The 24,630-nt window shown below is 44.0% G+C and overlaps 1 protein-coding gene across 2 annotated transcripts in view; it reads right to left on the reverse strand.

Moving 5' to 3' along the window:
- Positions 1-2,646: 2,646 nt before the first annotated feature.
- Positions 2,647-24,630, reverse strand: part of UBXN7 (UBX domain protein 7) — a 45,186-nt gene continuing 23,202 nt past the window's right edge. For both annotated transcript variants that reach the window (XM_054039531.1, XM_054039530.1), the window contains exons 6-11: positions 24,124-24,270; positions 23,667-23,757; positions 21,632-21,759; positions 19,376-19,769; positions 18,420-18,499; positions 2,647-3,709 (exon numbers count right to left, since the gene is read on the reverse strand). In XM_054039531.1, the coding sequence (XP_053895506.1) occupies positions 3,548-3,709; positions 18,420-18,499; positions 19,376-19,769; positions 21,632-21,759; positions 23,667-23,757; positions 24,124-24,270 (1,002 nt within the window). In that variant the 3' untranslated portion in view covers positions 2,647-3,547. The remainder of the gene's footprint in view (positions 3,710-18,419; positions 18,500-19,375; positions 19,770-21,631; positions 21,760-23,666; positions 23,758-24,123; positions 24,271-24,630) is intronic.

Consider the following 24,630-nt stretch of genomic DNA (forward strand, 5'->3'; position numbering starts at 1 on the left):
GGGTTTAATCCACCAAATACCTTTCTACTATTGTTCACAGCACAAGAAAAAATAGTATGTTATGGATATATTTATTGTTATATTTTCCTTCCTTTAAGGTTCCCTGGAGTTTTGACATCTTGTCTCTTCAGATCTCCAACTCAGTGAGCTGAGCTGCCTTTCTTCATCCGTTTCTCGCCAATGGCTACTTTCAACTTGCTTAAAATCATGAAAATAAGTTTGGGAGATTAAAGGGCAGTTTAGTGATCACTGGAGGAATATGAAAGTGTATAGAAATTCATCACGCAGTAGTTAAAATACAGTTGGGCCAGGGGATGGAGTAGAAGGAAAAGGCAGTTGACAAGTGAAATCCCTCACCTCCCTCCCTGTCCAACATCTGGACTCTTTTTAACATTGTCATTTGCCTAAAAACGAACTGGGAGCAAACTGCAGGCTCCCAATTCAGCTTACATTATGCTAAAAATCTAGAGCTGAGCACCACTGCCAGACTGGATAAGAGGTAGATTTTCTTTTCATACCTCCACCACTAAAAAGCATGAGTGGCTTCTTTTCAAAGTATAATTGTTGCTTCCCTGCCAGACCAGACTGCTTGAGAGGTGGGTGGGCAGCTTTTAACATAACTTAAAGCTGAATTAAAAGCTGGTTCAGGATTCTAAATTCAGATTTTTAATGTAAGATGGCCAGTATAAGAGAGTCCAGCTCCTTGCAACTGAGCAGGGAGAGAAAATAAAAAGGCGCTTTTATGGCTTTTGGCTGTCTTGCAGCTAAAGTCAACATTTAATTAAGAATGGGGTTTGGGAAGAGAAGTTCTCCTCCATCCATTCAATGTAAAGTGTGTACAGAATTATTCAGGGAAATCATAAGAGTGCATGATGTCAAAAAGGACCAACTACCCAATCAGAAAATTACTTTGAACAATCAGCATCCCTCCCCCACCCCCCAACCAAAAATAATTTAACACAAGAGTTAGTGGGACTGCTAAGGCCCTCGCTCCCATGTACATAAAGGGACATGAGGGAGAGCCACAGAAACTTGCAGCCTTAATCAATTTAGTGGACAAGGAATACCCCATGGAGAAATGCTAGATACTGAATCTTGGTGTTCTTAAACCTCATTCTTCAGACATTCACCAGTTGGGAAGGTGCAAACAGATTCATGCACACAAGTGTCAGAGTTAATAATTTCAATTAGCCCTTGGAAGCCCAGGAAAGCATTTAGAACTAAATGATACAGACTACCGCTACACCTCTCCCTACACAGCCAAGTAGGAATTGTGTATTTTGTGGTTCAGAGGATCCTCCATTTAAGAAGCACCATTTTCCCTTCACCCACAACCACCAGTGCACTCCCTTTCTCTTTGATTGTTGCAGTTCTCTTTCTCAGGTCAGTATAGTGGAGGAATAATCCCCTTTGAGAACAATGTGGCAATGATCAGTTAGCACTTTAGAGTCTCAACATGTCACCTCTGATGTAACAACTACTGGACAGGGAATGGAGATCAGAACTGGCTTTTGTATCCTGGAGCAGAACTCAAAAAGTGGTAGCAATGTGAGTGCTTTTAGTCAAATCATCCATTCATAAAGCATTATATAAATATACTTATATATAATTACATATAAGAACTCTCAGTTTTAAGGGCAAAGGACAGTTAGCTTGCAAAGACCCATAAGGAATAAACTGGGTCATTGCCATGATTTCCCATGTAACATCCTTTAATGTACGAATGCAGCCTGGAGTGAAATTAAAGGCAAAGTATCTTGAAAAGTTTTAACCCACATTATATTCCTAGCCATCCACTAAGAGGGTTCTTTTCTGGCTTGGAAATAGTTATTGCCAGCATTAATTCTTTTCTTTGACACTGATGCCAGGAAATAAGATTTCCTGACAAACACAATGAAGCCCATTGGCACTGGGGGGCGGGGCTAATCTTTCACACTATACAAACTGCCAGTTTTGTCGGATTTTCAAGTTAACCCTATATTTTTATGTCCAACGTGAAGCAGCATGTTTTCCGCCACAAATGCAGAATATGCTAACACAAACTATCAGTTACAAAAGAACACCCTGCATCAGAACTGGTGTCTGTAAAAGGATGAGTTAGCAATTAAATGGTTTTGTCTCAGTGCAGTCTTCTGTAAATCCTTGAACACAGTTGGGCTCAGACTCAGGGTAAAGTATCTGGGGACAAAGAGTACATGGTGCAAAAAGCTACTTGGCTGCACTGTACGTTGCATTGTATGTTTGGTTAACTGATTCCTTAGTCATAATGTATGTATGGCTTACACTGACAGTTTTTATAGCTTTGAGAGATATAAAGCCCAAATCATACTGACACAAGTTAGTTACTGTTGCTTTACACAACTTATAAAACTTTTGTTACAGATACAATTCTATATATTTCACTGCAGTTCCAATTGGGAAGTGGGATAACAGGCTCTCAAATAGCCCAGAGAGTTCAAGTCACCCTGATGATGTGAACCAATAAAATGATCATTCTAAATCAGTGGGATGACAGGTTATTTTTTTTATATATATATAATTTATAATAAAAGGAACCTCAGCACTAGAACCTACTTTTCTTATCTTATAGCCTGACTGCTTTGTGAAAGCCCTATTGCCCCAAGAAAGTGAATTACCTAGGAAACAAAGAATCAAATTAGTTTTTAAGTTGTACGATGGCAAAAGTTTTACAGAAAGTTTGAGATTCTTACAATATCCCACCACCAATAAAGTCCTGACAACAAAGAGGCCACATTTTGGAATAAGAGAACAGATTCTGGAGGTAAGTTCTAACTATGAAAACAGGAGGTTTCAGCTCCAGACCAAGCATCCAATTCCCATATCAGGCATGCTAAATATTTGCCAAATCCCCTGGCAGGTCAACCCTCACTTAAAACAAGATGTCACCTCATCAGCAGGAAAAGAGGGAAAAATATGCATGTGTAATCTACCAAGCCCAGTCTGAATTGTTAAACATAGCTCACACCACATCCTTCCAGCAAATCAGTATTGTGCAAAGGACATGAAAAGGGATCCTCACATGGCTGTAAGGTTAATGAAGACCTTTTGTGTAGAAAACCAAAACCAAGAAAAACTCTACTGCAAATTACAATTTCTCTGTGTAGGGAGACAACTCAGTGCCTAGTCACATGGTATTTCTCAATAAAAATAAAATATATTAACAAAATAGATTTTTTTTTTAGGGGTAGCGGTGAGAAATATCTGTTTGTTATGGCCATCCCTAACCCCAGCATGTTGGATGCACAGACTACCCTTTTATTCTGAGAAAGTGATGTGCAGTTGTAGGAGGCATGCTCCTCCACAATTAGAGCATGATTTTTCCAAGCCCAAAACTGGGAAAGCTCATATCTTAGCATTTTCATTTGGTCACAAGACTAGGAGAAAGGAAGAAGAGGGAGATGTGGCAAATGCCTGCCTGCCTGATTTCAGCTCGGTGATCCCATGAGCCCAGCTGCATATTTAGTGCGTTGGTATCACAGGCAAAGAGGAGGAGGGGAGGGAGGCTGGGAGAGCTCAGGCCATTGTGCTAATTCCTTTCCTGCACAAAGACAGTCTCTTGAGGGCACAGGCCAGCCTCCTGCAATGTGATGTCATAGTCCAGGTGAGAAAGCTTCCTTCGAGGGAAGTTGGTGAGAAGTTCAAAACGTTCATTAGGGTATCCTTTTGACTGGACATGCTTCACGAGAGCCTGAAGAAAAAGGCAGAAAAGTATTGATTTGCATCAGAATCAAGTAGAGAACTTTTTCTTTGAAATATTCAAGTTTGCAATCATGGACAAAAGGGCATTGAGTGAGACGTTCGGTAATAAAGGAGTTGTATTATGTACACATTTCTATAGCTCCCATGACTGCAATGCTGGACACTATTAAACCAAATGGTCCCTAGCTAATGAATACTTTAACAGAAGAGAAATAGATATTAGCATATTAATGCAAACAAGCTGGATTTTGGACTACACATTAAGACAAAATGGCACCTGCAAGAGAATCCTAAAAGATCCAAAAGGTAGAAGCCCCTTAGTTGTTTATTGGTAGTCACCACTAGAAAGAGTTAAATGATCCTCTGTGAAACAAGTGACTCTTCTATGTTACTTGAACAGGACCATATTGAGTTCATCATATTTTACCTACAATTTAATCTTTTTCTTTTTCTCAAAATATATATTTCTTTGTAAACTGCCCTCATTAGCTCCTTTGCTTCTCTCCCTAGATGGCAACATTGGGGTTTTTTTGAGGAGGAGAAGAGGGGAAAAAATATGTGAGAAAGAAGAGATATCCAGCTCAACCAGTCAAACAGCAGCAATGTGTCAGGAAGGGTGGATGAATGCCCATTTCAGGAGAGGAGGGGAAAGGAAAAACCATGTGTAGAACCACCATGTGTGGAAAAGTGGATTGTGGAGAGAAAGGAATACAGGAGATAGTTAAAAGGGGTGCAAGAAGGAAGTAACAAGATAGCAAACAGAAAGGGGGCAGGGGGGAAAGGATAATAGGAAAGCAAATGCCACTTTTCAAAAACAGGAGAGAAAAAGGAAATTCTTCTACATCCTCTTTTATTTAAAAATCAGTTAAATTTGCTGCTCACACCTCCCTGAACATTTTAAGGCCAGCCCTGTCCTTACACCTCAAGCCACTTGGTAGGCAATAGACATTTTCTAGGGTTACCATATTTCAAAAATCAAAAAAGAGGACACGGGGTGCTGCCCTAGCCCCGCCCCCTCCCACTTCCCGCCGCCCCTCAGAATCCCCCTACCCCGTACCTGTCCCCCCCACCCTAACTGCCCCCACGACCCCACCCCCCATCTAACCCTCCCTGTTCCCTGTCCCTTACCTGCCCCAACCGCTCTCTACACCCCCTTCACCTGACAGCCCCCCCCAGAACCCCCGACCAATCTAACCCCCCCTGTTCCCTGTCCCTTGCCTGCCCCCCCGCCCCAGGCCGAGGGAGAGCTGCGGGCTCCATGTGCAGCCAAACAAATAAGGCGCTGCTCTGCAGGGGGAGAGGGGGAGGGGGAGGGACTCTAGCTGCTAGAGGCCCCAGTGGCTGCGAGCGGCTTTCAATCAGGCACAGCCGTTCAATCAGCCACACCACACTCTGCATGAGGGGAAGGGGGAAAATCCCGGACATTTCTACCTTATTAGAAATCCCCCCCCGGACAGCTATTTAAAGCTAAAAAAGCCGGACATGTCCGGGGAAACCCGGATGGATGGTAACCCTACATTTTCTAGACAACAAAATCTGACAGCCATAGATGAAAAGCAGTGCTGTGTTCCTGCATAGAACAAATGTTACCTGCAGAGTGTGAAACTGAGCTATTTATTGTACATTACTGCCCTCAAAACAGGCATCCACAGGAAATGCTACTATGAAAGAACATTAACACTGTTTTCTTTGCCTGTTTGAACCCGAAAGAGTGAAAGAAGGAAAAAGACATGGAAAATGGGAAGATAAGTATGAGTCAATCCTTTAAGTGGAGCCAACACAACATATGCTTCTGGTTCCCACCGCCCCCATCTAACTAGGGAATAGGGCAGTATTGAGAGTGCAAGCATATTCTGTGAACAATGGTGTGCAATGAAGCAATATCCAGACTGGTAAAAATTAAAGGCTGAATAGTCTGAGTTTTCAACACATTCAATGTTAGTGTAATGGCAACTGCCATTAATTACAGTCTCCATTTTAACTTCAAAATGCAATTTTTCGTCATTATAAACAATTCTTATGACTGTTTTGGACAACACTAAAATCACGGAGGGTAAAAAACAATTCAGCATGGAAATAGCCATCATGGAGAACGATCTTTGGAACTTGGCTCTGATTTGACTGAAAGTGCTCGACAACTGCATAAGGATCAGCACATTTTGCAGTACACATTAAGTGTGCCACTAAGTAAGGCTGCCCATGTGCACAGCCAACTGTATAGTAAAATGTACTGAACTGGGGGGGGGGGGGGGGAGGGGGAAGTGCTGGACCTAGGCTAGAGGGCTTTCTAACCTATGAATGCAGTACCTGGGGTTTTAAGGTTCAAGCAAGTGCAGCTTGCCCCTTAAGAGCCTGCAGCTGGTTTAAATAATAATTTAGGGTGAGAATTCGCTACTTCGTTAGTACACTGCGTTTTTGTTTATTTGCTAGGTAATCTGCTTTGATCTATTTGCTATCCCTTATAATCACTTAAAATCTATCTTTCTGTAGTTAATAAATGTGGTTTGTAATAAAGCAAAAACAGTGTGTGGGAGTTATAACTTGGAGCAGAAAGCTGTTGCATATTTCCTCTCCACATTGAAGGAGGGGGCGAATTTCATGAGCTTACGCTGTACAGATCTCTGGCCAGTACAAGGCAGTATAATTTTGGGTTTACACTCCAAAGGGTGGTGTGCTTTTGAGCAGCTGGGCCGTTCCTTAGCTGTAACCTCCCCATGCAGAGCTGATCACAGCAGCCTGTAAGTACTGCAGCTCGGTATGTCCCTACCTATGTGTATGCTGGTGAAAGAGCAAGCTTGGAGAGCTTGGCAACTTATCACAGCAGCACAGTGTGATAGGGAGCCCAGGCTGGTAGGTCAGGGGGGCTCAGTGGTACCTCAGTTGCAGGTGGCACCCCAGAGGGAACCCGCCCAAAGGTGTAAGTGACAATAGCCTTCAGAAGGTTCAAAGGACCTTAGCCAAGGTGGTAGAATTTGTTTTTTAACTATATATTTTATTGTAATCAGGGGAAGAGTTATTAATCACAGACTACCAGAATTCATATGCACAAAGGGTATATTTAAGGCTGTACATGCAAAAGAAGGTTCCTTACCTGTACTGTAACTGTTGTTCTTCGAGATGTGGATGCAGACATATATTCCATGCCCTTTGACCCAGTCACCTTCCTATGCCTATAAAAGGGCAGCACCAACCTCACCCTCATCAGATCTCTCCCACTGGAATCCCAAGGCTAAAGACTCCGATGCAGAGGGGATGGAGGGTAGGTCGTGGAATACACATCTGTACTCACATCTCAAAGAACAACAGTTACAGAACACGTAAGTAGCTGTTTTTATTTCTTTGAGTGGTTGCAAACGTGTATTCCACTCAGGTGATTTACAAGCAGTAACTGAAGGAGGTGGGGCTCAGCATCTACCTAAAGAATGACCACAGGACTGCCTTTCCAAAGTTTGCATCTGATCTAGATGCAGTCGCAATAGCTGCACTAAAACAACAAGGAGTCTGGTGGCACCTTAAAGACTAACAGATTTATTTGGGCATAAGCTTTCGTGAGTAAAAACCTCACTTCTTCGGATGCAACAATAGCAATAGCTGCACTGAAGACAAGGTAGCTGCTCTGCACATGTCCAACGTAGAAACGCTGAGGAATGCGACTGAAGCCGCTTGGGCCCTTGTCAAATGAGCTACCAGTTTTTGTGGAGGGATAGACTGAGCTACTCCATACGCTGCTGTAATGTAAAAAGTAATCCATCTGCTGATCGTCTGCGCAGAAACCACCTGACCCTTCACCCAATCCGCATAAGACACAAAGAGCCAAGGTGAACAGTGGTTTAGTCCTTTCCAAATAGAATGCCAAACAATCTCACATCCAATCTTTAAAGGTGCTGTTCCTCTGTATTCAAGGGCTGTTTAGGAAAAACTACAGGCGAGTACATAGTTTGTTAAGGTGAAACTGAAATCACTTTAGACAAACATTTCTTACATGTCCTTAGGGCCAACTTATTCTTGAAAAACTGTATGTACAGAGGTCCTGCCATGAGAAAACCTGTCTTTTGTGAAAGAATGGACAGAGAACAGGTTGTCAAGGGCTCAGATGGATGTCCTGTGAGGGCAGCCAGCACTGAATTATGGTCTCACAACAGTGCTGTTTATCAGGAAGGAAGAGATCACCACCACCACCACCTTTAATAAAAAAAAAAAAAAAAATCTAGCCACAGGGCAGTTATCCAAAGGAAGTCAATTTTGTCTTGGCTGGTGGAACACCGAGATAGCCACTAAGTGGACCCCTGAACGAACTTAGAGACAGACCTGAGGACTTAAAATGCAACAGATAATATATAATCCAAGGAGTCATGAATGAGTGCTGGCCTTGGCCAGATTCCTCGAGCTAGAGACCAAACTGAAAAACACTTCTACTTGGCCAAATATGTACTTGTAGCAGAGAGCTTTCTACTACACTGCTTCTGAGCATTATTCTTCCTCCTCATCTATGTGTTATGGAATGGGATGTAGGTGGTCCAGCCTAGTAGTCATAGCAGGAGTCCTGGCTAGTGGGCGAAGCAGATGTCCAGGGTGGGGAATGAAGCCAAGGGTCAGCACCAGAGTCAACTTCCAATCACCAGAGCCAAGGGGCAAGCCAGAGTCAAGGTCACAAGTCAGAGGCTGGGGTTGAAGCCAGGACTGGTAACTGATTGGAGGTGAGGCAAGAACTGGAGGAGACACAAGGATCAAGCACAGAACAGGAGCATGGTGGGAACAGATGTGAAGAGAGAGGTAAGGCAGGAGCCAGGAGCAGAGCAGGAATCAGGAACAGGGTTAGGTGAAAGAGACAGGCACAAGCAGGGTCCAATGCAGCCATAACAGGAAGTCACCTTATTGCTCAGACCGACTTCCTGTGCCTCCTTTGGCCTGAAACAGTGTGGTTGGACCAATTGGTGGAGCTGGGTGATCCTCCAATTAGGGTTCCCCGGGGGTAGTGTCTAGGCTGAGGCTATAGTCCTACTAGCTTCTTGGACCACCAGGTTTTGACAGACATTGGGTGGAGGCCGGGATGCAGCAATCGTCTTGGTTCAAGATCTGGGAAGAGATCTTGCCAAGAGATGTAGACTGACCAGTGCTGGATGCCAAATCTGACTGTGATATTGTGTCAGAAGGTTTGGGAGGAGGTGAAAAGGTCTGGAAGGATGAACAGAAAAAGATCCAAGAACCAACACTCATCACACCAGTTCGGCTAAGACAGTATCAACGTGACATGATCCAGCTTCAGTTTGAGGATAAATTGAGGAATTAGCAGGAACAGGGGGAAAGCACACATCATCTCCAGTCCTCAGCCCACATGGAAGGCATTGGTTAAAGAGCTCAGACTGAGCCCTGCTCCAGACCAAAACGGACTGCATTTCTTTTCGTCCTTTGTTGCAAAACAGGTTAATTGCTGAATACCACAATCTCTAAACACCTTGTTCTTCAGGGACCATTCATGATTCTGGAAGAAAACTTTGCTGAGGTGGTTGGCTAACTGATTCTGAGCATGGGGTAAGTGTGCCACTGTGTGGCTAATCATAGAATATCAGGGTTGGAAGGGACCTCGGGAGGTCATATAGTCCAACCTCCTGCTCAAAGCAGGACCAATCCCAACTAAATCATCCCAGCCAGGGCTTTGTCAAGCCTGACCTTAAAAATCTCTAAGGAAGGAGATTCCACCACCTCCCTAGGTAACCCACTCCAGTGCTTCACCACCCCCTTAGTGAAAAAGTTTTTCATAATATCCAACCTAAACCTCCCCCACAGCAACTTGAGACCATTACTCCTTGTTCTGTCATCTGGAACCACTGGGAACAGTCTAGAAGCATCTTCTTTGAAACCCCTTTTCAGGTAGTTGAAAGCAGCTATCAAATCCCCCCTCATTCTTCTCTTCTGGAGACTAAACAATCCCAGTTCCCTCAGCCTCTCCTCATAAGTCATGTGTTCCAGCCTCCTAAACATTTTTGTTGCCCTCTGCTGGACTCTCTCCAGTTTTTCCACATCCTTCTCGTGGGGCCCAAAACTGGACACAGTACTCCAGATGAGGCCTCACCAATGTCAAATAGAGGGGAATGATCACGTCCCTCGATCTGCTGGCAATGCCCCTACTTATGCATCCCAAAATGCTGTTAGCTTTTTTGGCAACAAGGGCATACTGTCGACTCATATCCAGCTTCTCGCCCACTGTAACCCCTAGGTCCCTTTCTATAGAACTGCTGCCTAGCCATTCGGTCCCTAATCTGTAGCAGTGCATGGGATTCTTCTGTACTAAGTGCAGGACTCTGCACTTGTCCTTGTTGAACCTTATCAGGTTTCTTTTGGCCCAATCCTCTAATTTCTCTAGGTCCCTCTGTATCCTATCCCTACCCTCCAGCATATCTACCACTCCTCCCAGTTTAGAGTCATCTGCAAACTTGCTGAGAGTGCAGTCCACGCCATCCTCCAGATCATTAGTGAAGATATTGAACAAAACCGGCCCCAGGACCGACCCTTGGGGCACTCTGCTTGATACCGGCTACCAACTAGACATGGAGCCATTGATCACCACTCGGTGAGTCCGACGATCTAGCCAGCTTTCTATCCACCTTATAGTCCATTCATCCAATCCATACTTTTTTAACTTGCTGGCAAGAATACTGGGGGAGACCGTATCAAAAGCTTCGCTAAAGTCAAGGAATAACACATCCACTGCTCTCCCCTCATCCACTGAGCCAGTTATCTTGTCACAGAAGGCAATTAGGTTAGTCAGGCATAACTTGCCCTTGGTGAATCCATGCTGACTGTTCCAGATCACTTTCCTCTCCTCTAAGTGCTTCAGAATTGATTCCTTGAGGATCTGCTCCATGATTTTTCCAGGGACTGAGGTGAGATTGACTGGCCTGTAGTTCCCCGGATGCTCCTCCTTCCCCTTTTTAAAGATGGGCACTACATTAGCCTTTTTCCAGTCATCCGGGACCTCCCCCGATCGCCATGAGTTTTCAAAGATAATGGCCAACGGCTCTGCAATCACATCTGCCAACTCCTTTAGCACCCTCCAATACAGCGCATTCGGCCCCATGGATTTGTGCTTGTCCAGCTTTTCTAAATAGTCCCGAACCACTTATTTCTCCACAGAGGGCTGGTCACCTCCTCCCCATGCTGTGCTGCTCAATGCAGCAGTCTGGGAGCTGACCTTGTTAGTGAAGAGGCAAAAAAAAGCATTGAGTATATTAGCTTTTTCCACATCCTCTGTCAATAGGTTGCCTCCCTTGTTCAGTAAGGGGCCCACACTTTCCTTGACTTTCTTCTTGTTGCTAACAAACCTGAAGAAACCCTTCTTGTTACTTTTAACATCTCTTGCTAGCTGCAACTCCAAGTGTGATTTGGCCTTCCCGATTTCATTCCTGCATGCCTGAGCAATATTTTTATACTCCTCCCTGGTCATCTGTCCAATCTTCCACTTCTTGTAAGCATCTTTTTTGTGTTTAAGATCAGCAAAGATTTCACTATTAAGCCAAGCTGGTCACCTGCCATATTTACTATTCTTTCTACACATCAGGATGGTTTGTTCCTTCAACCTCAATAAGGATTCTTTAAAATACAGCCAGCTCTCCTGAACTCCTTTCCCCGTCATGTTGTTCTCCCAGGGGATCCTGCCCATCAGTTCCCTGAGGGAGTCAAAGTCTGCTTTTCTGAAGTCCAGGGTCCGTATTCTGCTGCTCTCCTTTCTTCCTTGTGTCAGGATCCTGAACTCGACCATCTCATGGTCACTGCCTCCCAGGTTCCCATCTACTTTTGCTTCCCTACTAATTCTTCCCGGTTTGTGAGCAGCAGGTCAAGAAGAGCTCTGCCACTAGTTGGTTCCTCCAGCACTTGCACCAGGAAATTGTCCCCTACACTTTCCAAAAACTTCCTGGATTGTCTGTGCCCCACTATATTGCTCTCCCAGCAGATATTGGGGTGATTAAAGTCTCCCATGAGAACCAGGGCCTGTGATCTAGTAACTTCTGTTACTTGCCGGAAAAAAGCCTAGTCCACCTCATCCCCCTGGTCTGGTGGCCCACAGTAGACTCCCACCATGACATCACCCTTGTTGCTCACACTTTTAAACTTAATCCAGAGGCTCTCAGGTTTTTCTGCAGTTTCATACCGGAGCTCTGAGCAGTCATACTGTTCTCTTACATACAACTCCCCCACCTTTTCTGCCTTGCCTGTCCTTCCTGAACAGTTTATATCCATCCATGACAGTACTCCAGTCACATGAGTTATCCCACCAAGTCTCTGTTATTCCAATCACATCATAGTTCCTTGACTGTGTCCAGTTCTCCCTGCTTGTTTCCCAGGCTTCTTGCATTTGTATATAGGCACTTAAGATAACTCACTGATCGTCCCGCTTTCTCAGTATGAGACAGGAGTCCTCCCCTCTTGCGCTCTTCTGCTCGTGCTTCCTCCCGGTATCCCATTTCCCCACTTACCTCAGGGCTTTGGTCTCCTTCTCCCGGTGAACCTAGTTTAAAGCCCTCCTCACTAGGTTAGCCAACCTGCTTGCCACTATGCTCTTCCCTCTCTTCGTTAGGTGGAGCCCATCTCTGCCTAGCACTCCTCCTTCTTGAACACCATCCCATGGTCAAAGAATCCAAAGCCTTCTTTCCAACACTACCTGTGTAGCCATTCGTTGACTTCCACGATTCTACCGTCTCTACCCCGGCCTTTTCCCTGCACAGGGAGGATGGACGAAACCACCACTTGCGCCTCAAACTCCTTTATCCCTCTTCCCAACGCCATATAGTCTGCAGTGATCCGCTCAAGATCATTCTTGGCAGTATCATTGGTGCCCATGTGGAGAAGCAGGAAGGGGTAGCGCTCCGAGGGCTTGATGAGTCTCTGCAGTCTCTCTGTCACATCGTGAATCCTAGCTCCTGGCAGACCTCTCAGTTTTCCCTCCTTGATGCCAGAGTGCCAAAAAGAATTCACTTCTTGGCAAAGCTGGTTGAAGTGAGTTCCCCCTGCTTGTTCACATAATACATTGTGGTAGTATTACTGGTAAGTATGTGAACAGCTGTGCACGTGATCTCAGTCTGAAAGGCCTGGCATTCACTTTAAATGGCTCAAAATTCCGAAACGTTGCTATGAAGAGAAACTTCCTGTTCAGTCCCCAAACCCTAAACTTTTAATGTCCCTAGATGGGCTCCCCAGCCCATTGTGGATGCATCAGTGACTATAGTCCTGGTTGGAGAAGGGAGGGCAAAGATAACAGCCTGGCAAACATTGATCTGATTTCTCCACAACTCTAGGGAATCCAGGATCTTTGGTAGCATCCTTATGAAGCTGTCCATCAACTGACAATTCGGAGATAGACTAATTTCAACCAGGCTTGAAAAGGAGGACGATGCAATTTCATGTGCTGAACTATGAAAGTGCACACTGCCATATACCCTAGCAATCTCAAGCATACGCGGATTCTAGTTGAAGGGTGAGCCTGGAAGCATAGATGGATGACAAATTACCTGAAGTCTCTCAATCATCAGGAAAGCCTTCAAATTCGTATAGTCAAGCAAGGCCCCAATAAACTCTATTGCTTGTGCTGGCATTAATGTTGACTTCCCTTTGTTCAAAATCAGACCTAGCTGATCAAAAAGATGACGGGTGAACTGGACGTGGTAGAGGAGTCATGTGTTGGCCTATCTTCAGCCTCAAAGGGAGCACTGTGAATTGATGAGGACGACCTGGCAGTACAAATCTCAAACTTCCTGTGGGCTGGGAAAATTGCCACATGGAAGTAGGCAGCCTGAAGAGTGGATCACAATTACTTGGTATATTGCTCTCAATGTAAGAAGATATTGTAGCTAGGGTTGCCATGCAGAATCTCATTAGTTTGTTGAGACTTGGAAGATTGAGAATAGATCTCACCCCTCCCTTGGATTTGAAGATCAGGAAATAGAATTCCTCTTACCAATGCTGAAGGAGGAACTTCCTCTATAGCTCCCAAAGCGCACAGAGTCTGGACTTGTGAGAGAGGTCCCTGAAAAGGGATGGGGTAGGGAGGTAGGAATGGGAAATGAACATAAGTTGGATGGCATAACCTGATCCCCCAGTGCGTAGGACTCAGTAGTGGTTTCCCAAGGACTGCAGAAGTGAGACAGCCTGTCCCTGAATTCAAGGGATATGGTGAGAATGTCATAACTGGAATGCCACTCTAGATATGCAAGTCAATTAGACTCCCTGCCTGAAACTAGCAGAGAGCGGGCTGACTGATTAAAATTGGACCCAGCAGGTTTTCCCCTCTATGATTTACATCCCTTTTTGGGGAACTCTTGCTGCCTAGCAGGGTAGGATGACTGTTGGAAGCACTGCTATGAATGATATTGCTGGTGACCTCCATAATGACACCTCTTTGTGGCCAGGGTACAAATCTCCCAATGACTGCAAAATAGCATGAGAATCCTTAAATGAATGTAAAGTCTCACCAGTTTTCTTAGAAAATGGACCTCTATGCTGTGTTGGACATCAGGAGCTATGCCACAATTTTGCAGCCATGAGGTACCATTACAGCTGAGAACAAAGTCCGGACAAAGGGTCTGCTACAGTCAGTGCCGACTGCAAGGAAGTCTTTGTCACCAAACAGCCTTGGGCAATGAATGCCTTCAATTCTTCCTTGGAGGATTCTGGCAACTCGTCTGTAAACTTGGACATAGTGTTGCAATTTTCTAAGTCATATCTTGTAATGAAGAGGTTGAATAAATTTTTCTCCCCATCAAATCTAACCTTTTAGACTGTCGTCTTTTGGTGTGGATTTATACCTCCTCTGATGCAGTCTTTCGGTTGCCACCATCACAACAATGGAATTATGGGCTAGATTTGAGGGGGAAAAAAAAAAAAAAAAAAAAAACACTCAAAACCCTACCTGGGGGGACATACTGCCTTTTATCAGTACACTTCACAGTAGGTTTTAAGGATGCTGAGGTAGTCCACAGAGACTTTGTAGTTCCAAGACTGACTCTCCCTATAAATGAAACATTCTTCCTGGAGCTGAGGAATGAATATCCACTGACTTATGCATTTTCTCCTTAAACTCAGTCTGAATACCCGTCAAAGCCATTTGTCTCAATAGATCTTGATAGGATTTAAAATCCTCAGGCACCGGAGATGAAGAATCTGGCACTGCAATGTCATCTGGTAACAAGCAAGAGGACACTAGCAGAACCAGTGAAATCTCTGTGGCAACACGTGTCTGTAACAAGGGCTCAAGCTGAACCAACTCAGCGAGCCCCTCAGTCTGTGACTGGTTCACAAACGGCTCAGGCAGGGAGATTATCAGGGGACAGGCGACCCTGTCCTGGACTGAGTTGTGGATCAGGACCTCACAAACTGAGGAACCTCCCAGGGGTTCCAAGGAGGCCACTGTGGATTGGGGTATGGCATTGGTGGCCATTAGGAACTAGGCCAAGAGTCTTTATCCATAGTGCAGGAGCGATACCCCAGGATGTCTCAACAAGCTTTGAGAGCAGTAATACAAAGGTGAAGAAGAGGGAGAGGTCTCCAAACTTGATCTTGAAGAACTTTCCAAGTAGTCTGAAGGTAATGGAGGAGCAATTCTAGGCGGAGCCAGTCACATCCAAAGCCCAATATATAGGCATCACTGGAACCAACAGCAGCACATGAGCTGACACTTCAAGTAGTGATGGGTGATTGCACTCGGATGCAGTGCATAAACAGATGTTGGTACTGAAGTCGAAGCTGGTACCGGACCTCCAGATATAGACAGCACTGCAATCGTTGTCAGTACCAAAGATAGTATGGGTGCCGGTTAACCTCCCTGTACTGAGAAGGAAGCACACAAACTCTGCCCTTGGGATATGATGTGGTATGGACAATAATGCAGACAATAAGGAGAAGTCTGCAACCAGTCTGGGTGATGCTGAAGACACCGAAAAAGGAAGCTACCATAGTTGACTGTTCCTGAGTAAGGGGAGAGTCAGGAACAGAAAGGCACATCAAATCCACTGCTGCCTGATAAGTCGCCAGTGTGGAAACAGTCTGTGCCAACACCACTGTCCTCGGTAATGATTTTTATGGCAGCCGTGACTGTGGCTGAAGAGACCCAATCAAGAGAAAATCTTTGCTGCATCTGACACATTTAAAGGTGGTGTTTCAACCCTTTGGGTTCTGCTTTCTGCGAGCTCTTTTCTCCTCTGCTAAGCTGTTTTTCTCATAACTCTGGAGACCTTTGTTAAGCTCGTTTCTAAAGGCTGCAGTTATGAGTGTGATCTTCACAGTTATCCACAGCCATGTCCATTTCTTTGAGGTTTCGCTTGTACACATCCTTGAAACGCAATTTTGGGCATCCTTTGGGTCTTTTTTCAGCTGCCAGTTTGCCGTAGAGAATATCCTTTGGGATGCGCCCATCATTCATTCGGCACATATGCCCAAGCCAGCAAAGGTGTCTCTGTTTGAGGAGTGTTTGCAGGCTGGGTATACTGGCCCACTTGAGCACATCAATGTTGGTGACTTTGTCCCTCCAGGAAATTCCAAAAATTCGACAAAGGCAACACACATGAAAGCTGTTGAGCCTCTCTTCCTGATGAGAGTATAAGGTCCATGCCTTGCTCCCATACTAAAAAAGCGTATCAGCTAAATGATGCATGATAAATAGCAATCTTCCTCCAATTCTTCCTAGAGTTGAGCAAACGCTCTCTGAAGTTTTGTACTATTACAAAAGGACATCAGAGAATTCCAGAAAGGGCTTTTATGTCTATGCAGTTTGCAGGGTCACTGCTGGTCATACCCCACTTCATGAGCAAGCCTGGTTGCCAGTAGTATAATAGTGCTTTTAACATAGTAAGCCTTCAAACTTGGGAGAGTTATGCTATTGCTACCAGACGACCACCTTCCTACTATAGTAAACAGTTCTGAGGAACAGTGCAGAAAAGCACCAGGAACTGTGTTGACAAAAAATTCCCATGTTAGGGGGATCCCACTATGGGGAAAGTTCTATTATCTATGTCCAGAGGGGAGCTGTGGAAATATGGAGTCAAAATTAGAGAAGAGGACCCAAGCATCAGTAGTTTTGTATTCTATTCCTGTCTATCACAAAGGGCAAGTCACTTAATTTCTCTCAACTTTCTCTCAGTTTCGCTCACTATAAAATAAAGAATACCTAAAATGCTGGAGTAAGATGAAACAATGTTTGTAAAATGCTTTAAGTTGCTAAGATGAAAAGGTATTTAATTAGAAAGGGTTACTGTATGAAAGAAGCAAGCAGCATTAGGACTAGGGAAGACTCTGGGGAGCCTGTATAGGGACTGGAAATGGCAGTGAGAACAAAGAACCACCAGCAGTGTCTGCATGTGGTACTTCTGTGGGGGATTCTGCACCACTGTGCATGCACAAAATTTATGTCCCCCGCAGATTTCTTTGCTTCCCTGCAGAAAAATGACTTTCTGACATGGAAGCCACAACAGTTATCCTGCGACCCTCCCCAGCAGTATGTTTCAAGGGGCCCAGGGCAGCCGCCAGAGAGGTAAGTCACTGTGAGGCAAGAGGCGGGACTGTGAAAGACCCGACTGGTGGCTCCTACCCTGCACCGGGCTCAACTGCTAGCTCCGGCTGGGCTGAGGAGGGCAGGACTTCCTCATCCCTTGCATGGCATCTGGGGACAGGTCAGATCCACCCCCGGATTTATCCCCCAGCTGAAGGAAGCTCTGCAAACTCCCCAGCCCCCTTTCTTCCTGCAACCATTGCTCCTCAGCTGCAGGGATCCCTGTACAGGGAGCTGCTCCCCCAACCCCTGTGCATCCAGTTGCCCTCATATGCAGACCCTCCAGCCAAACCTCACCCCCCCCATCCACTCAGAATCCCCCCACCCCCGATGAGCCCTATTCCCCCTGCACCTGAACCACCCTGACAAGCCACCCACACCTAGATCCCCACCCCACCAAGCACCAACCAGCTGCATCTGGACCTCCCACTGAGCCCAATACCCAGCCCCTCCCTGCTGAGCCCCAACCACCTTCACCTGGACATCCCTGCAGAGTCCCATTACTGTTGCACCCAGAATCCCTCAACAAGCCCCTGTGCATCCAGATCCCCCCTGCACCCAGATCCCCCACTGAGCTGCCCGCACTCAGATTGCCTCACACAGAACCCTCTCAACCCACACCTGGATCCCCGCTGCCCACTAAGCCCCTCCATACTTGGATCCTCCCTTGCTGAGCCTGCCTGCCCACACCTGGTGAACCTGTCACAGAGGGGCAGGACTCTGGGGTGTATCTGGGGCAGGCCCGGTCTTTACACGGTGTCAGGATTGGGTGCAGCCTCACTGCTGAGTCTGTGTCCCAGGGGGAGCTGCACAGTGATCTCTCACCTCTGTACAGCCAGTGCCCTGTGCTTCCCAATGCCATGCTGGAGCAGCCACATTTATTTGACAAAAATTGTTTGCAGAATTTTAAAATATTGTGCGCATAATATTTTTGGTACAGAATTTTTATTTTTTTGGCACAGAATGCCCTCAGGAGTAATGTGGGAAGATAGTTATATAGCAAGGAAGAAGCCTCATAGTCTGACAGAACAAGCCCCTCCATATCTATAGCAATCACTTTCATATTTGGTTAAATCTAATTTCATAGTGCCATCACAAAAAAGTATTATCTAGTTTCAGCTCTCTTCCATTCAAACAAGGATCTCCAATTAGCTTCACTTACCAGAAGTTTAGCTTGTTCAGGCAGTGAAATTTGTTCCCTCTTTCCATCTGGATACCTTAGCATCAGCTGTGCCTTCGGTCCTAGTGTAAAGTAAGTCGCTACAGGTTAACAACAGGGCATCTGAATTGAGCTTTTTTGTACATTTAAATGGTGTACTTCACTCTATGGGAAAAGAGGATTAGTGTGGAAATTAACAAAAAAAGTCTTAAAGGTGAGCTGCAAAGCTTGGTCCATGAAGATGAACTTCTGTTATATGTATTTTTAAAAATAAAGAAAGAAAGAAAACAGGGATTTTGATTAAGTTAAAACCAGTGACTGGTATCGCCCCCCCCCATCTCCACAGGGAAACCACAGCAAAGGGAAGTAAGGTGCAGCCCTCTGCTGACATCATAACTATTTGCATACCAAACTGATGTGAATACCATTCCCCTCTCTTTAGTGCACTCTCTACTTGTACACTGCTGCACTATCTCGTGGAAAACTGCTGTATTCCTACTGCCAACCAGCAGAGAAAGGGGGAGGGCGGGGAGGAGGGAAAGGAACTTTTGAGGTCCATCTACACTAGGAAAATGTGCACCAATACAACCACACGAGTGCAGATTTGCTGCATAAGTGCAAAAGGACTTACATTTGTGCAGCATACCTCACTGGTGCGAGCCTCACTACACACATCTACATTACACAAATGCCAATTTCTCTAATATAGATGGGCCCTCAGAACAATAGAAACTCAGATTACAGTTCAGTGATTAACAGGTTCTTGGGATTTGCGACGTCATTTCATGCTGCTGAAAGTAGAGGGATGTATCCAAATGGCAAACTTTAAATAAGGATAAAGACAGAAAAAGTGTTCTTAAAATTAGGACTTAAACATGCTGGATAATATAAAAAGGCTGTTGCAAAGCTTTTTTTTTTTTTTTTTTTTTAAAAGTTACGATTAAAGGGGAAAAGCTCACCATTCACATCCAATCCCTCCACTGCACTGTCAGGCTTGTCAGCTGATTCCTCTAGTATCCCAGCATCAATGCTGGACACTACTCGATGGTTTGATGTTGTTCCAGGCTCAGTCCTTGTGGGGGGCTCAGGCGGAGGCCTCCGGCTCTCCTCTTTCCTACACCCTAAGTCCTTGTGTGGAGACTTCCTAGACTTGGCAGGATTCTCGGACTCATCATCATCATCAGAGCCACAAACAGAAATAAATTCCTCACTTCCAGAGAAAAGCTCAGATTCAGACTCCTCATCTGATCGGCTGTCCTGTTTGACCTGGGAGGAATCAAAATGCGTCTCCTGCAGGGAGGCCCTGATGGCAGCTTCCATCTGACTATCCTCACTAGCATCAATGAGGCTCTCCTGTTTGATATAGCCATAACACAGAAATGAAAAAACAAATAACTAAGCAAAATGTTTTAAACAGGAATTAGAGGACTTTAACAAAGGGTTCTCAGGTGACACCTGATAGGTGTGTAATGATTAAATGGTGTGGCAGCTAGCTGTTCTACAATTTTAAAGCCCGTAAGTATTTCTCCTTTTTGAGAAATACGTAAATTCTCCACAATTGACATCTCCCCCTCCCCAACTCCACTATATTCTCTGAAGCAATGCTGATCATGAAGTACTGTCTATTTCAATCATTCCCAAACCTTTATAATTTGGTTGATCACCTGCGCTCTTTCAACTGTCCAGTCTTGATTTCCATATGGCAGCTACAGTATTTGTCTGCATGGAAAAGTACTAAAGGTCTATAATAAAGAGGCAAGTCGTAATAAGCTCCCTTTAATGTGGTGGTTCCAAACTTTTCATGTAGTACCCTCCCTTATCCCTGCTGCCTCCCACCCCCCAGGAGGCACAGACGGGAGCTGAGGATGGGGCCAGAGCTGCAGCCAGGCCAGCAGGTAGTGGCTGGTGGCCCAGGGTGGGTCTGCAGTTGCACACAAGGCTGCAGCCAGGGGGCAGAGAGGAGGTAGGTAATGCTCCCTCCCCAGCCCCTATAGGGGCTGGCCTAACGCGGCCCCTCCCACGAACATTCCTCTGCACCCCCTTAAGGAGCTGTGCCCCACATTGTGGGGACCACTCTTTTAATGTGATCTGTGCAGCTGCTGGATGAATCTCTCCCTCTCCCAGGGCTCAGGAGTTGACAGTTCTAGTCCCAAATTTTCTTTAGTTGATGACCTAGCCTTTCCAGATCACTCAGTAATTTGGTTCTGTCCTCTGCTTGCAACCCCTTCAATTTGTTTTTTGCAAATTTCATCAGGGCTTAGTTTATATTGAAGAATCACTCAAAAGACACATACAAAGCTACTGCACAAGTTACAGCAAGGTGCTTGGGTTTTAGTTTAGTTGCTCACAAAAAACCTCTGGAATCTGTAAGAATCCAGGTCTGGGGTACAATTAGCAGGAAAAACAATTGTGTAAAGAGCGACAGAAGCGTCATCATTTTGAAAGAGGCAATTCTATTGAGATTAACTAATCTAAATAGGAAATTATGCATTCTACACTTTTCATGGATTAACTCCAGTACTGAAATTTGTAGTAGTTTACTGAAAGACATTTTGCATGACATTAAAATCACAATGAGTATTTTTAAAAAGCTTCCTTTTAGGATTATTGTATTCTAGAAACCTGTACAAGTGAACCAGGTGGCGGGAGAACAAGCTCTAGTGCCAAGTACCTGTAACTTTCCTCTCACCTTTATTTTCAGTCCGTCCTTCCAAGACACCAACCCTACCACTTAGTTCTTATTTTATTTGGAGGTGTGGGGGTCGAGAGGTTAGGGATATCACAGATGGTTGAAAACCCAACTACAGAAAAGAATTCCCCACCCCCATAACATCAATCAAATAAACAACATTTAAATTATAGTGCATCCTTTCTAATATTTACACCTCATAATTCAAATCCAACAAACCTCTCATTTCTACCTAGCAATTTTAATAGCAAAGTGCTGTTGTGAAAGCTCATATTACTATGGCCAATACATTTGTAACAAATACTACAGATTATGTAGTAGCGAACAAAACAAAACTACTGATCAAAAAGGAGAGAAAGTACTTTTTCTGATGCATTATCTGCATGTTTTGTGCTTTTACTCACTTGTTAGTTCACACAAGTCTATTTGCATTTCCCATGCAGTGGGATGAAAGGTTCTACTGGACCAGACACAAATGTGCTGTTTTTCTCTTTCCCTCCCCCTATCCACAAGGCCTTATACTTACAGAGCGGGAACATTTTTGGGGAGGGCTGGTAGAATGTCCATCCAGTTGCCCATGCTCACCCAGGAAACCAGTCACTTGGTCCAAGAAAGAAGTTACATCCAGTTGGTGCCACTCCACTAATTTCTGGCCTACGGAACACACAGGAACATTGGACCTCATTTCACTGAGAGGACCCTCAAGAGATTTTTGCTTAGCAACTAGGAACATAAAACAAATTTATTTTAAAGCACATAATGCTTATTAGTTTTTATAAAGGTCCATTTTTATTCTGCAAAACTGATGAGGTGGTGAGGAAGCAAGGGTGGATTTATGGAGGCCCCTACACCTTTTTTATACTAAAGCTTTCACATCTTCTAAAGACCCTCATTCATGGCCCCACCAAGCTAGAGGTACGAGCCTGTCTCCGTTTAAAGTGCTCATCAGAACAGAAGTAATGGCTTCTTTCCTATATGCAAGAATGTATGCATACCACACACAATGAATGGAATGTTAAAATTCAAGTTTTTAGACAATAAATTCATAGTTAAGATTTCTTCAACGTGAATAACTCAATCTTTTGCCTGGATGGATCTGACATCCCAATCTGTGAGGTTTCTTTCCATAAACTTAACTCATTACAATATACGTTTATTTGTTGTCTACCTTAAAATAAGAATAAATGGGGAAGATTACAAGACTGGAGAAGCAAAAGTAACTAAGGCTTAATTTTATACAACAAAAGGTTAAATGGAACAACCCTAATACAACTGCAAGGTCTTTCTTAAGCTTGCAATGAAAAGGCCAGTGAAGGAAGGGAGTAGATATCAGAACCTGGTTTTCCTATAGTCACATACTAAGTGACTAGTTCTAAACAGAATAGCGAGGTTTGGAATTCTCAAAGGGCTGCAGCCCACCAGGAATAAAGACTCCTAAGTAAACTGCAATTCAATCCCTTTGGAAGGAGCACTAGAGAGAAGTTACCGTTAGAACCTCAGTTATATGTATAACCTTCATACATAAAAATCAGGAGGATTATCCGAGCCTGAGTTTCAGTAAAGCAGATTCTTTTATTGTTATCTAGCAGTAAGAAGTCTCAGGTTAGCACTCATTACAGAAACCAATAATTCAGTATGAGGAAATTGAGGACCAGTGATGGTTTGGGGGGAGGGGAAGAGAATCAGAAGATTCCTTGGGGACCTTAAAAAAACCACACCACAGTAGATTCATTTTGTCCAGCATTCCAAAAAAGGGTCAAAGCCAAATATTGCACTGATATTTAAAATTAAGATGTGACTAAAATAATCATTTCTGAACCTCCTGGTAGTGCCCAACATGCTACTATGACATTAACTTTTGATTTGCAGTGTTGTTGTAGCAGTGCTGGTCCCAGGATATTAAAGAGACAAGGTGGGTGAGAGTATTTTTTATTGGACCAACTTCTGTTGGTGAAATTGGCAAGCTTTCGAGCAATACAGAGCTCTTCTTCAGGTCAGTTTGCAGACTAAGACCATAAAAGTAAATAACCGACTTCAGATTTGCATTATTCAAGCAGAGAGAAATGAAAATAGTAAACAAAGAGCACCACTAGTGAGTGAACAGATTTTTAAAATTATTTCACTTTTAATGGTCTAAGGTGTTTTTAAATACCACAAGTAAAGAAATGTTTGTTTATAACATGGTTTAAATTAGCCTTTTAGAGGGCACTTCAAAGCCAGTTCATGATTTGGCCAAAAAGTGTTACCAATTTTGTTTTCCAAATGGACAGATGAAGCTAGCAAGCTAAACTGAAATCAAGTGTCACTACGCAAAATTTGTGCAGAACTTGGATTTTTATTCATTTAGTTCTTTTGTTAGATTCTTAGTCCACATAATCTTTAACGGCTTCAGTGCCTCTCAGAAAATGTTGCTGTTTGTATACAGACATTTAGAATGTTACAAAATAATTTACATGTTTTAACCCATATTAACTAGCACTGCCAAAAACAATCAGAACTAAACATTCCAGATTACAATCAGCAGTCTGTCTGAAGTTTATATGTATTGTCCTTCATCTTACCTGTCCTGGGGTCCAGAATGGAGACATAAGGGAAATCTGCCAGTTTATAAAACTGTATGTATCTCTGTCCTTCCTCACTGTCATGGTATACCTACAGAACACCAAATTTGAAAAAAGTTAATGCCTCAAAACTGAACAAAATGTGTCTTTATTTTCCCATATACTCTACACTTTGTATGTACACAATTCCCATTAACTCGTCCAAACATTAGTAAGTGGATTTTGTTAGCGAAGAAAGGTCATAGATCCAAAAAGGCTAGTTTTGAACACCTGGCTTTTAAAATTGTTTTAATATACACTCATTTCGGTAATGTGAGATTAAATCCACAATTCAATCTTTCTTGGCAGTTCTTAGAGAGCACTGGGTTTTATTTTGTTTATAAACTACAAGAGGCTTGTTTTTGTTGCCTCACTCCCATCAATTTCTACCTTCAACGTATCTCTATTAGCCTCTTACCTGCCAAAAAATGAAATGCTCCCGGATAATGTTCTTCACAGCCTCATTGCTCCAGACGTCACGGTTGAGACACTGACATGCAAAGTCCTGCACATTCTGGATGTTAATCATGAGCCATTTATTCTGCATCTGACCACACTCTTTGGCCTTCAAGCAGACAGAAAGAATACATTATTTAAAAACAAAAGGCTAGACAGAAACAACGCCAGCAATGATGGGTTCGATTTGTGCACCAGGCTTCACCAAAACCCCTTTACAGTAGAAAGGATGATCAGAACTAGCAAAAGTCATCCTCAAACACCTGACAAACAGAAGGCAGGGCTAGAAGACCTGCTTAACTGCAGTTCAAGTTGCCTAAATGTGTTTAAAAAATATAAAAATTAAAATCGCACTTTGGTTAACTGAGTTCAACAAGCCAAGCCCAGGAGGATAGGGAGAGGAAGCAACTTGAGAAGCAAAAGACTGAAAATGGAAAAAAATCTGAATTAACCATTTGTTCAGAGAAAA

Source organism: Malaclemys terrapin, chromosome 9 (assembly GCF_027887155.1).
Source record: "Malaclemys terrapin pileata isolate rMalTer1 chromosome 9, rMalTer1.hap1, whole genome shotgun sequence".
Classification (NCBI taxonomy): Eukaryota; Metazoa; Chordata; order Testudines; family Emydidae; genus Malaclemys; species Malaclemys terrapin.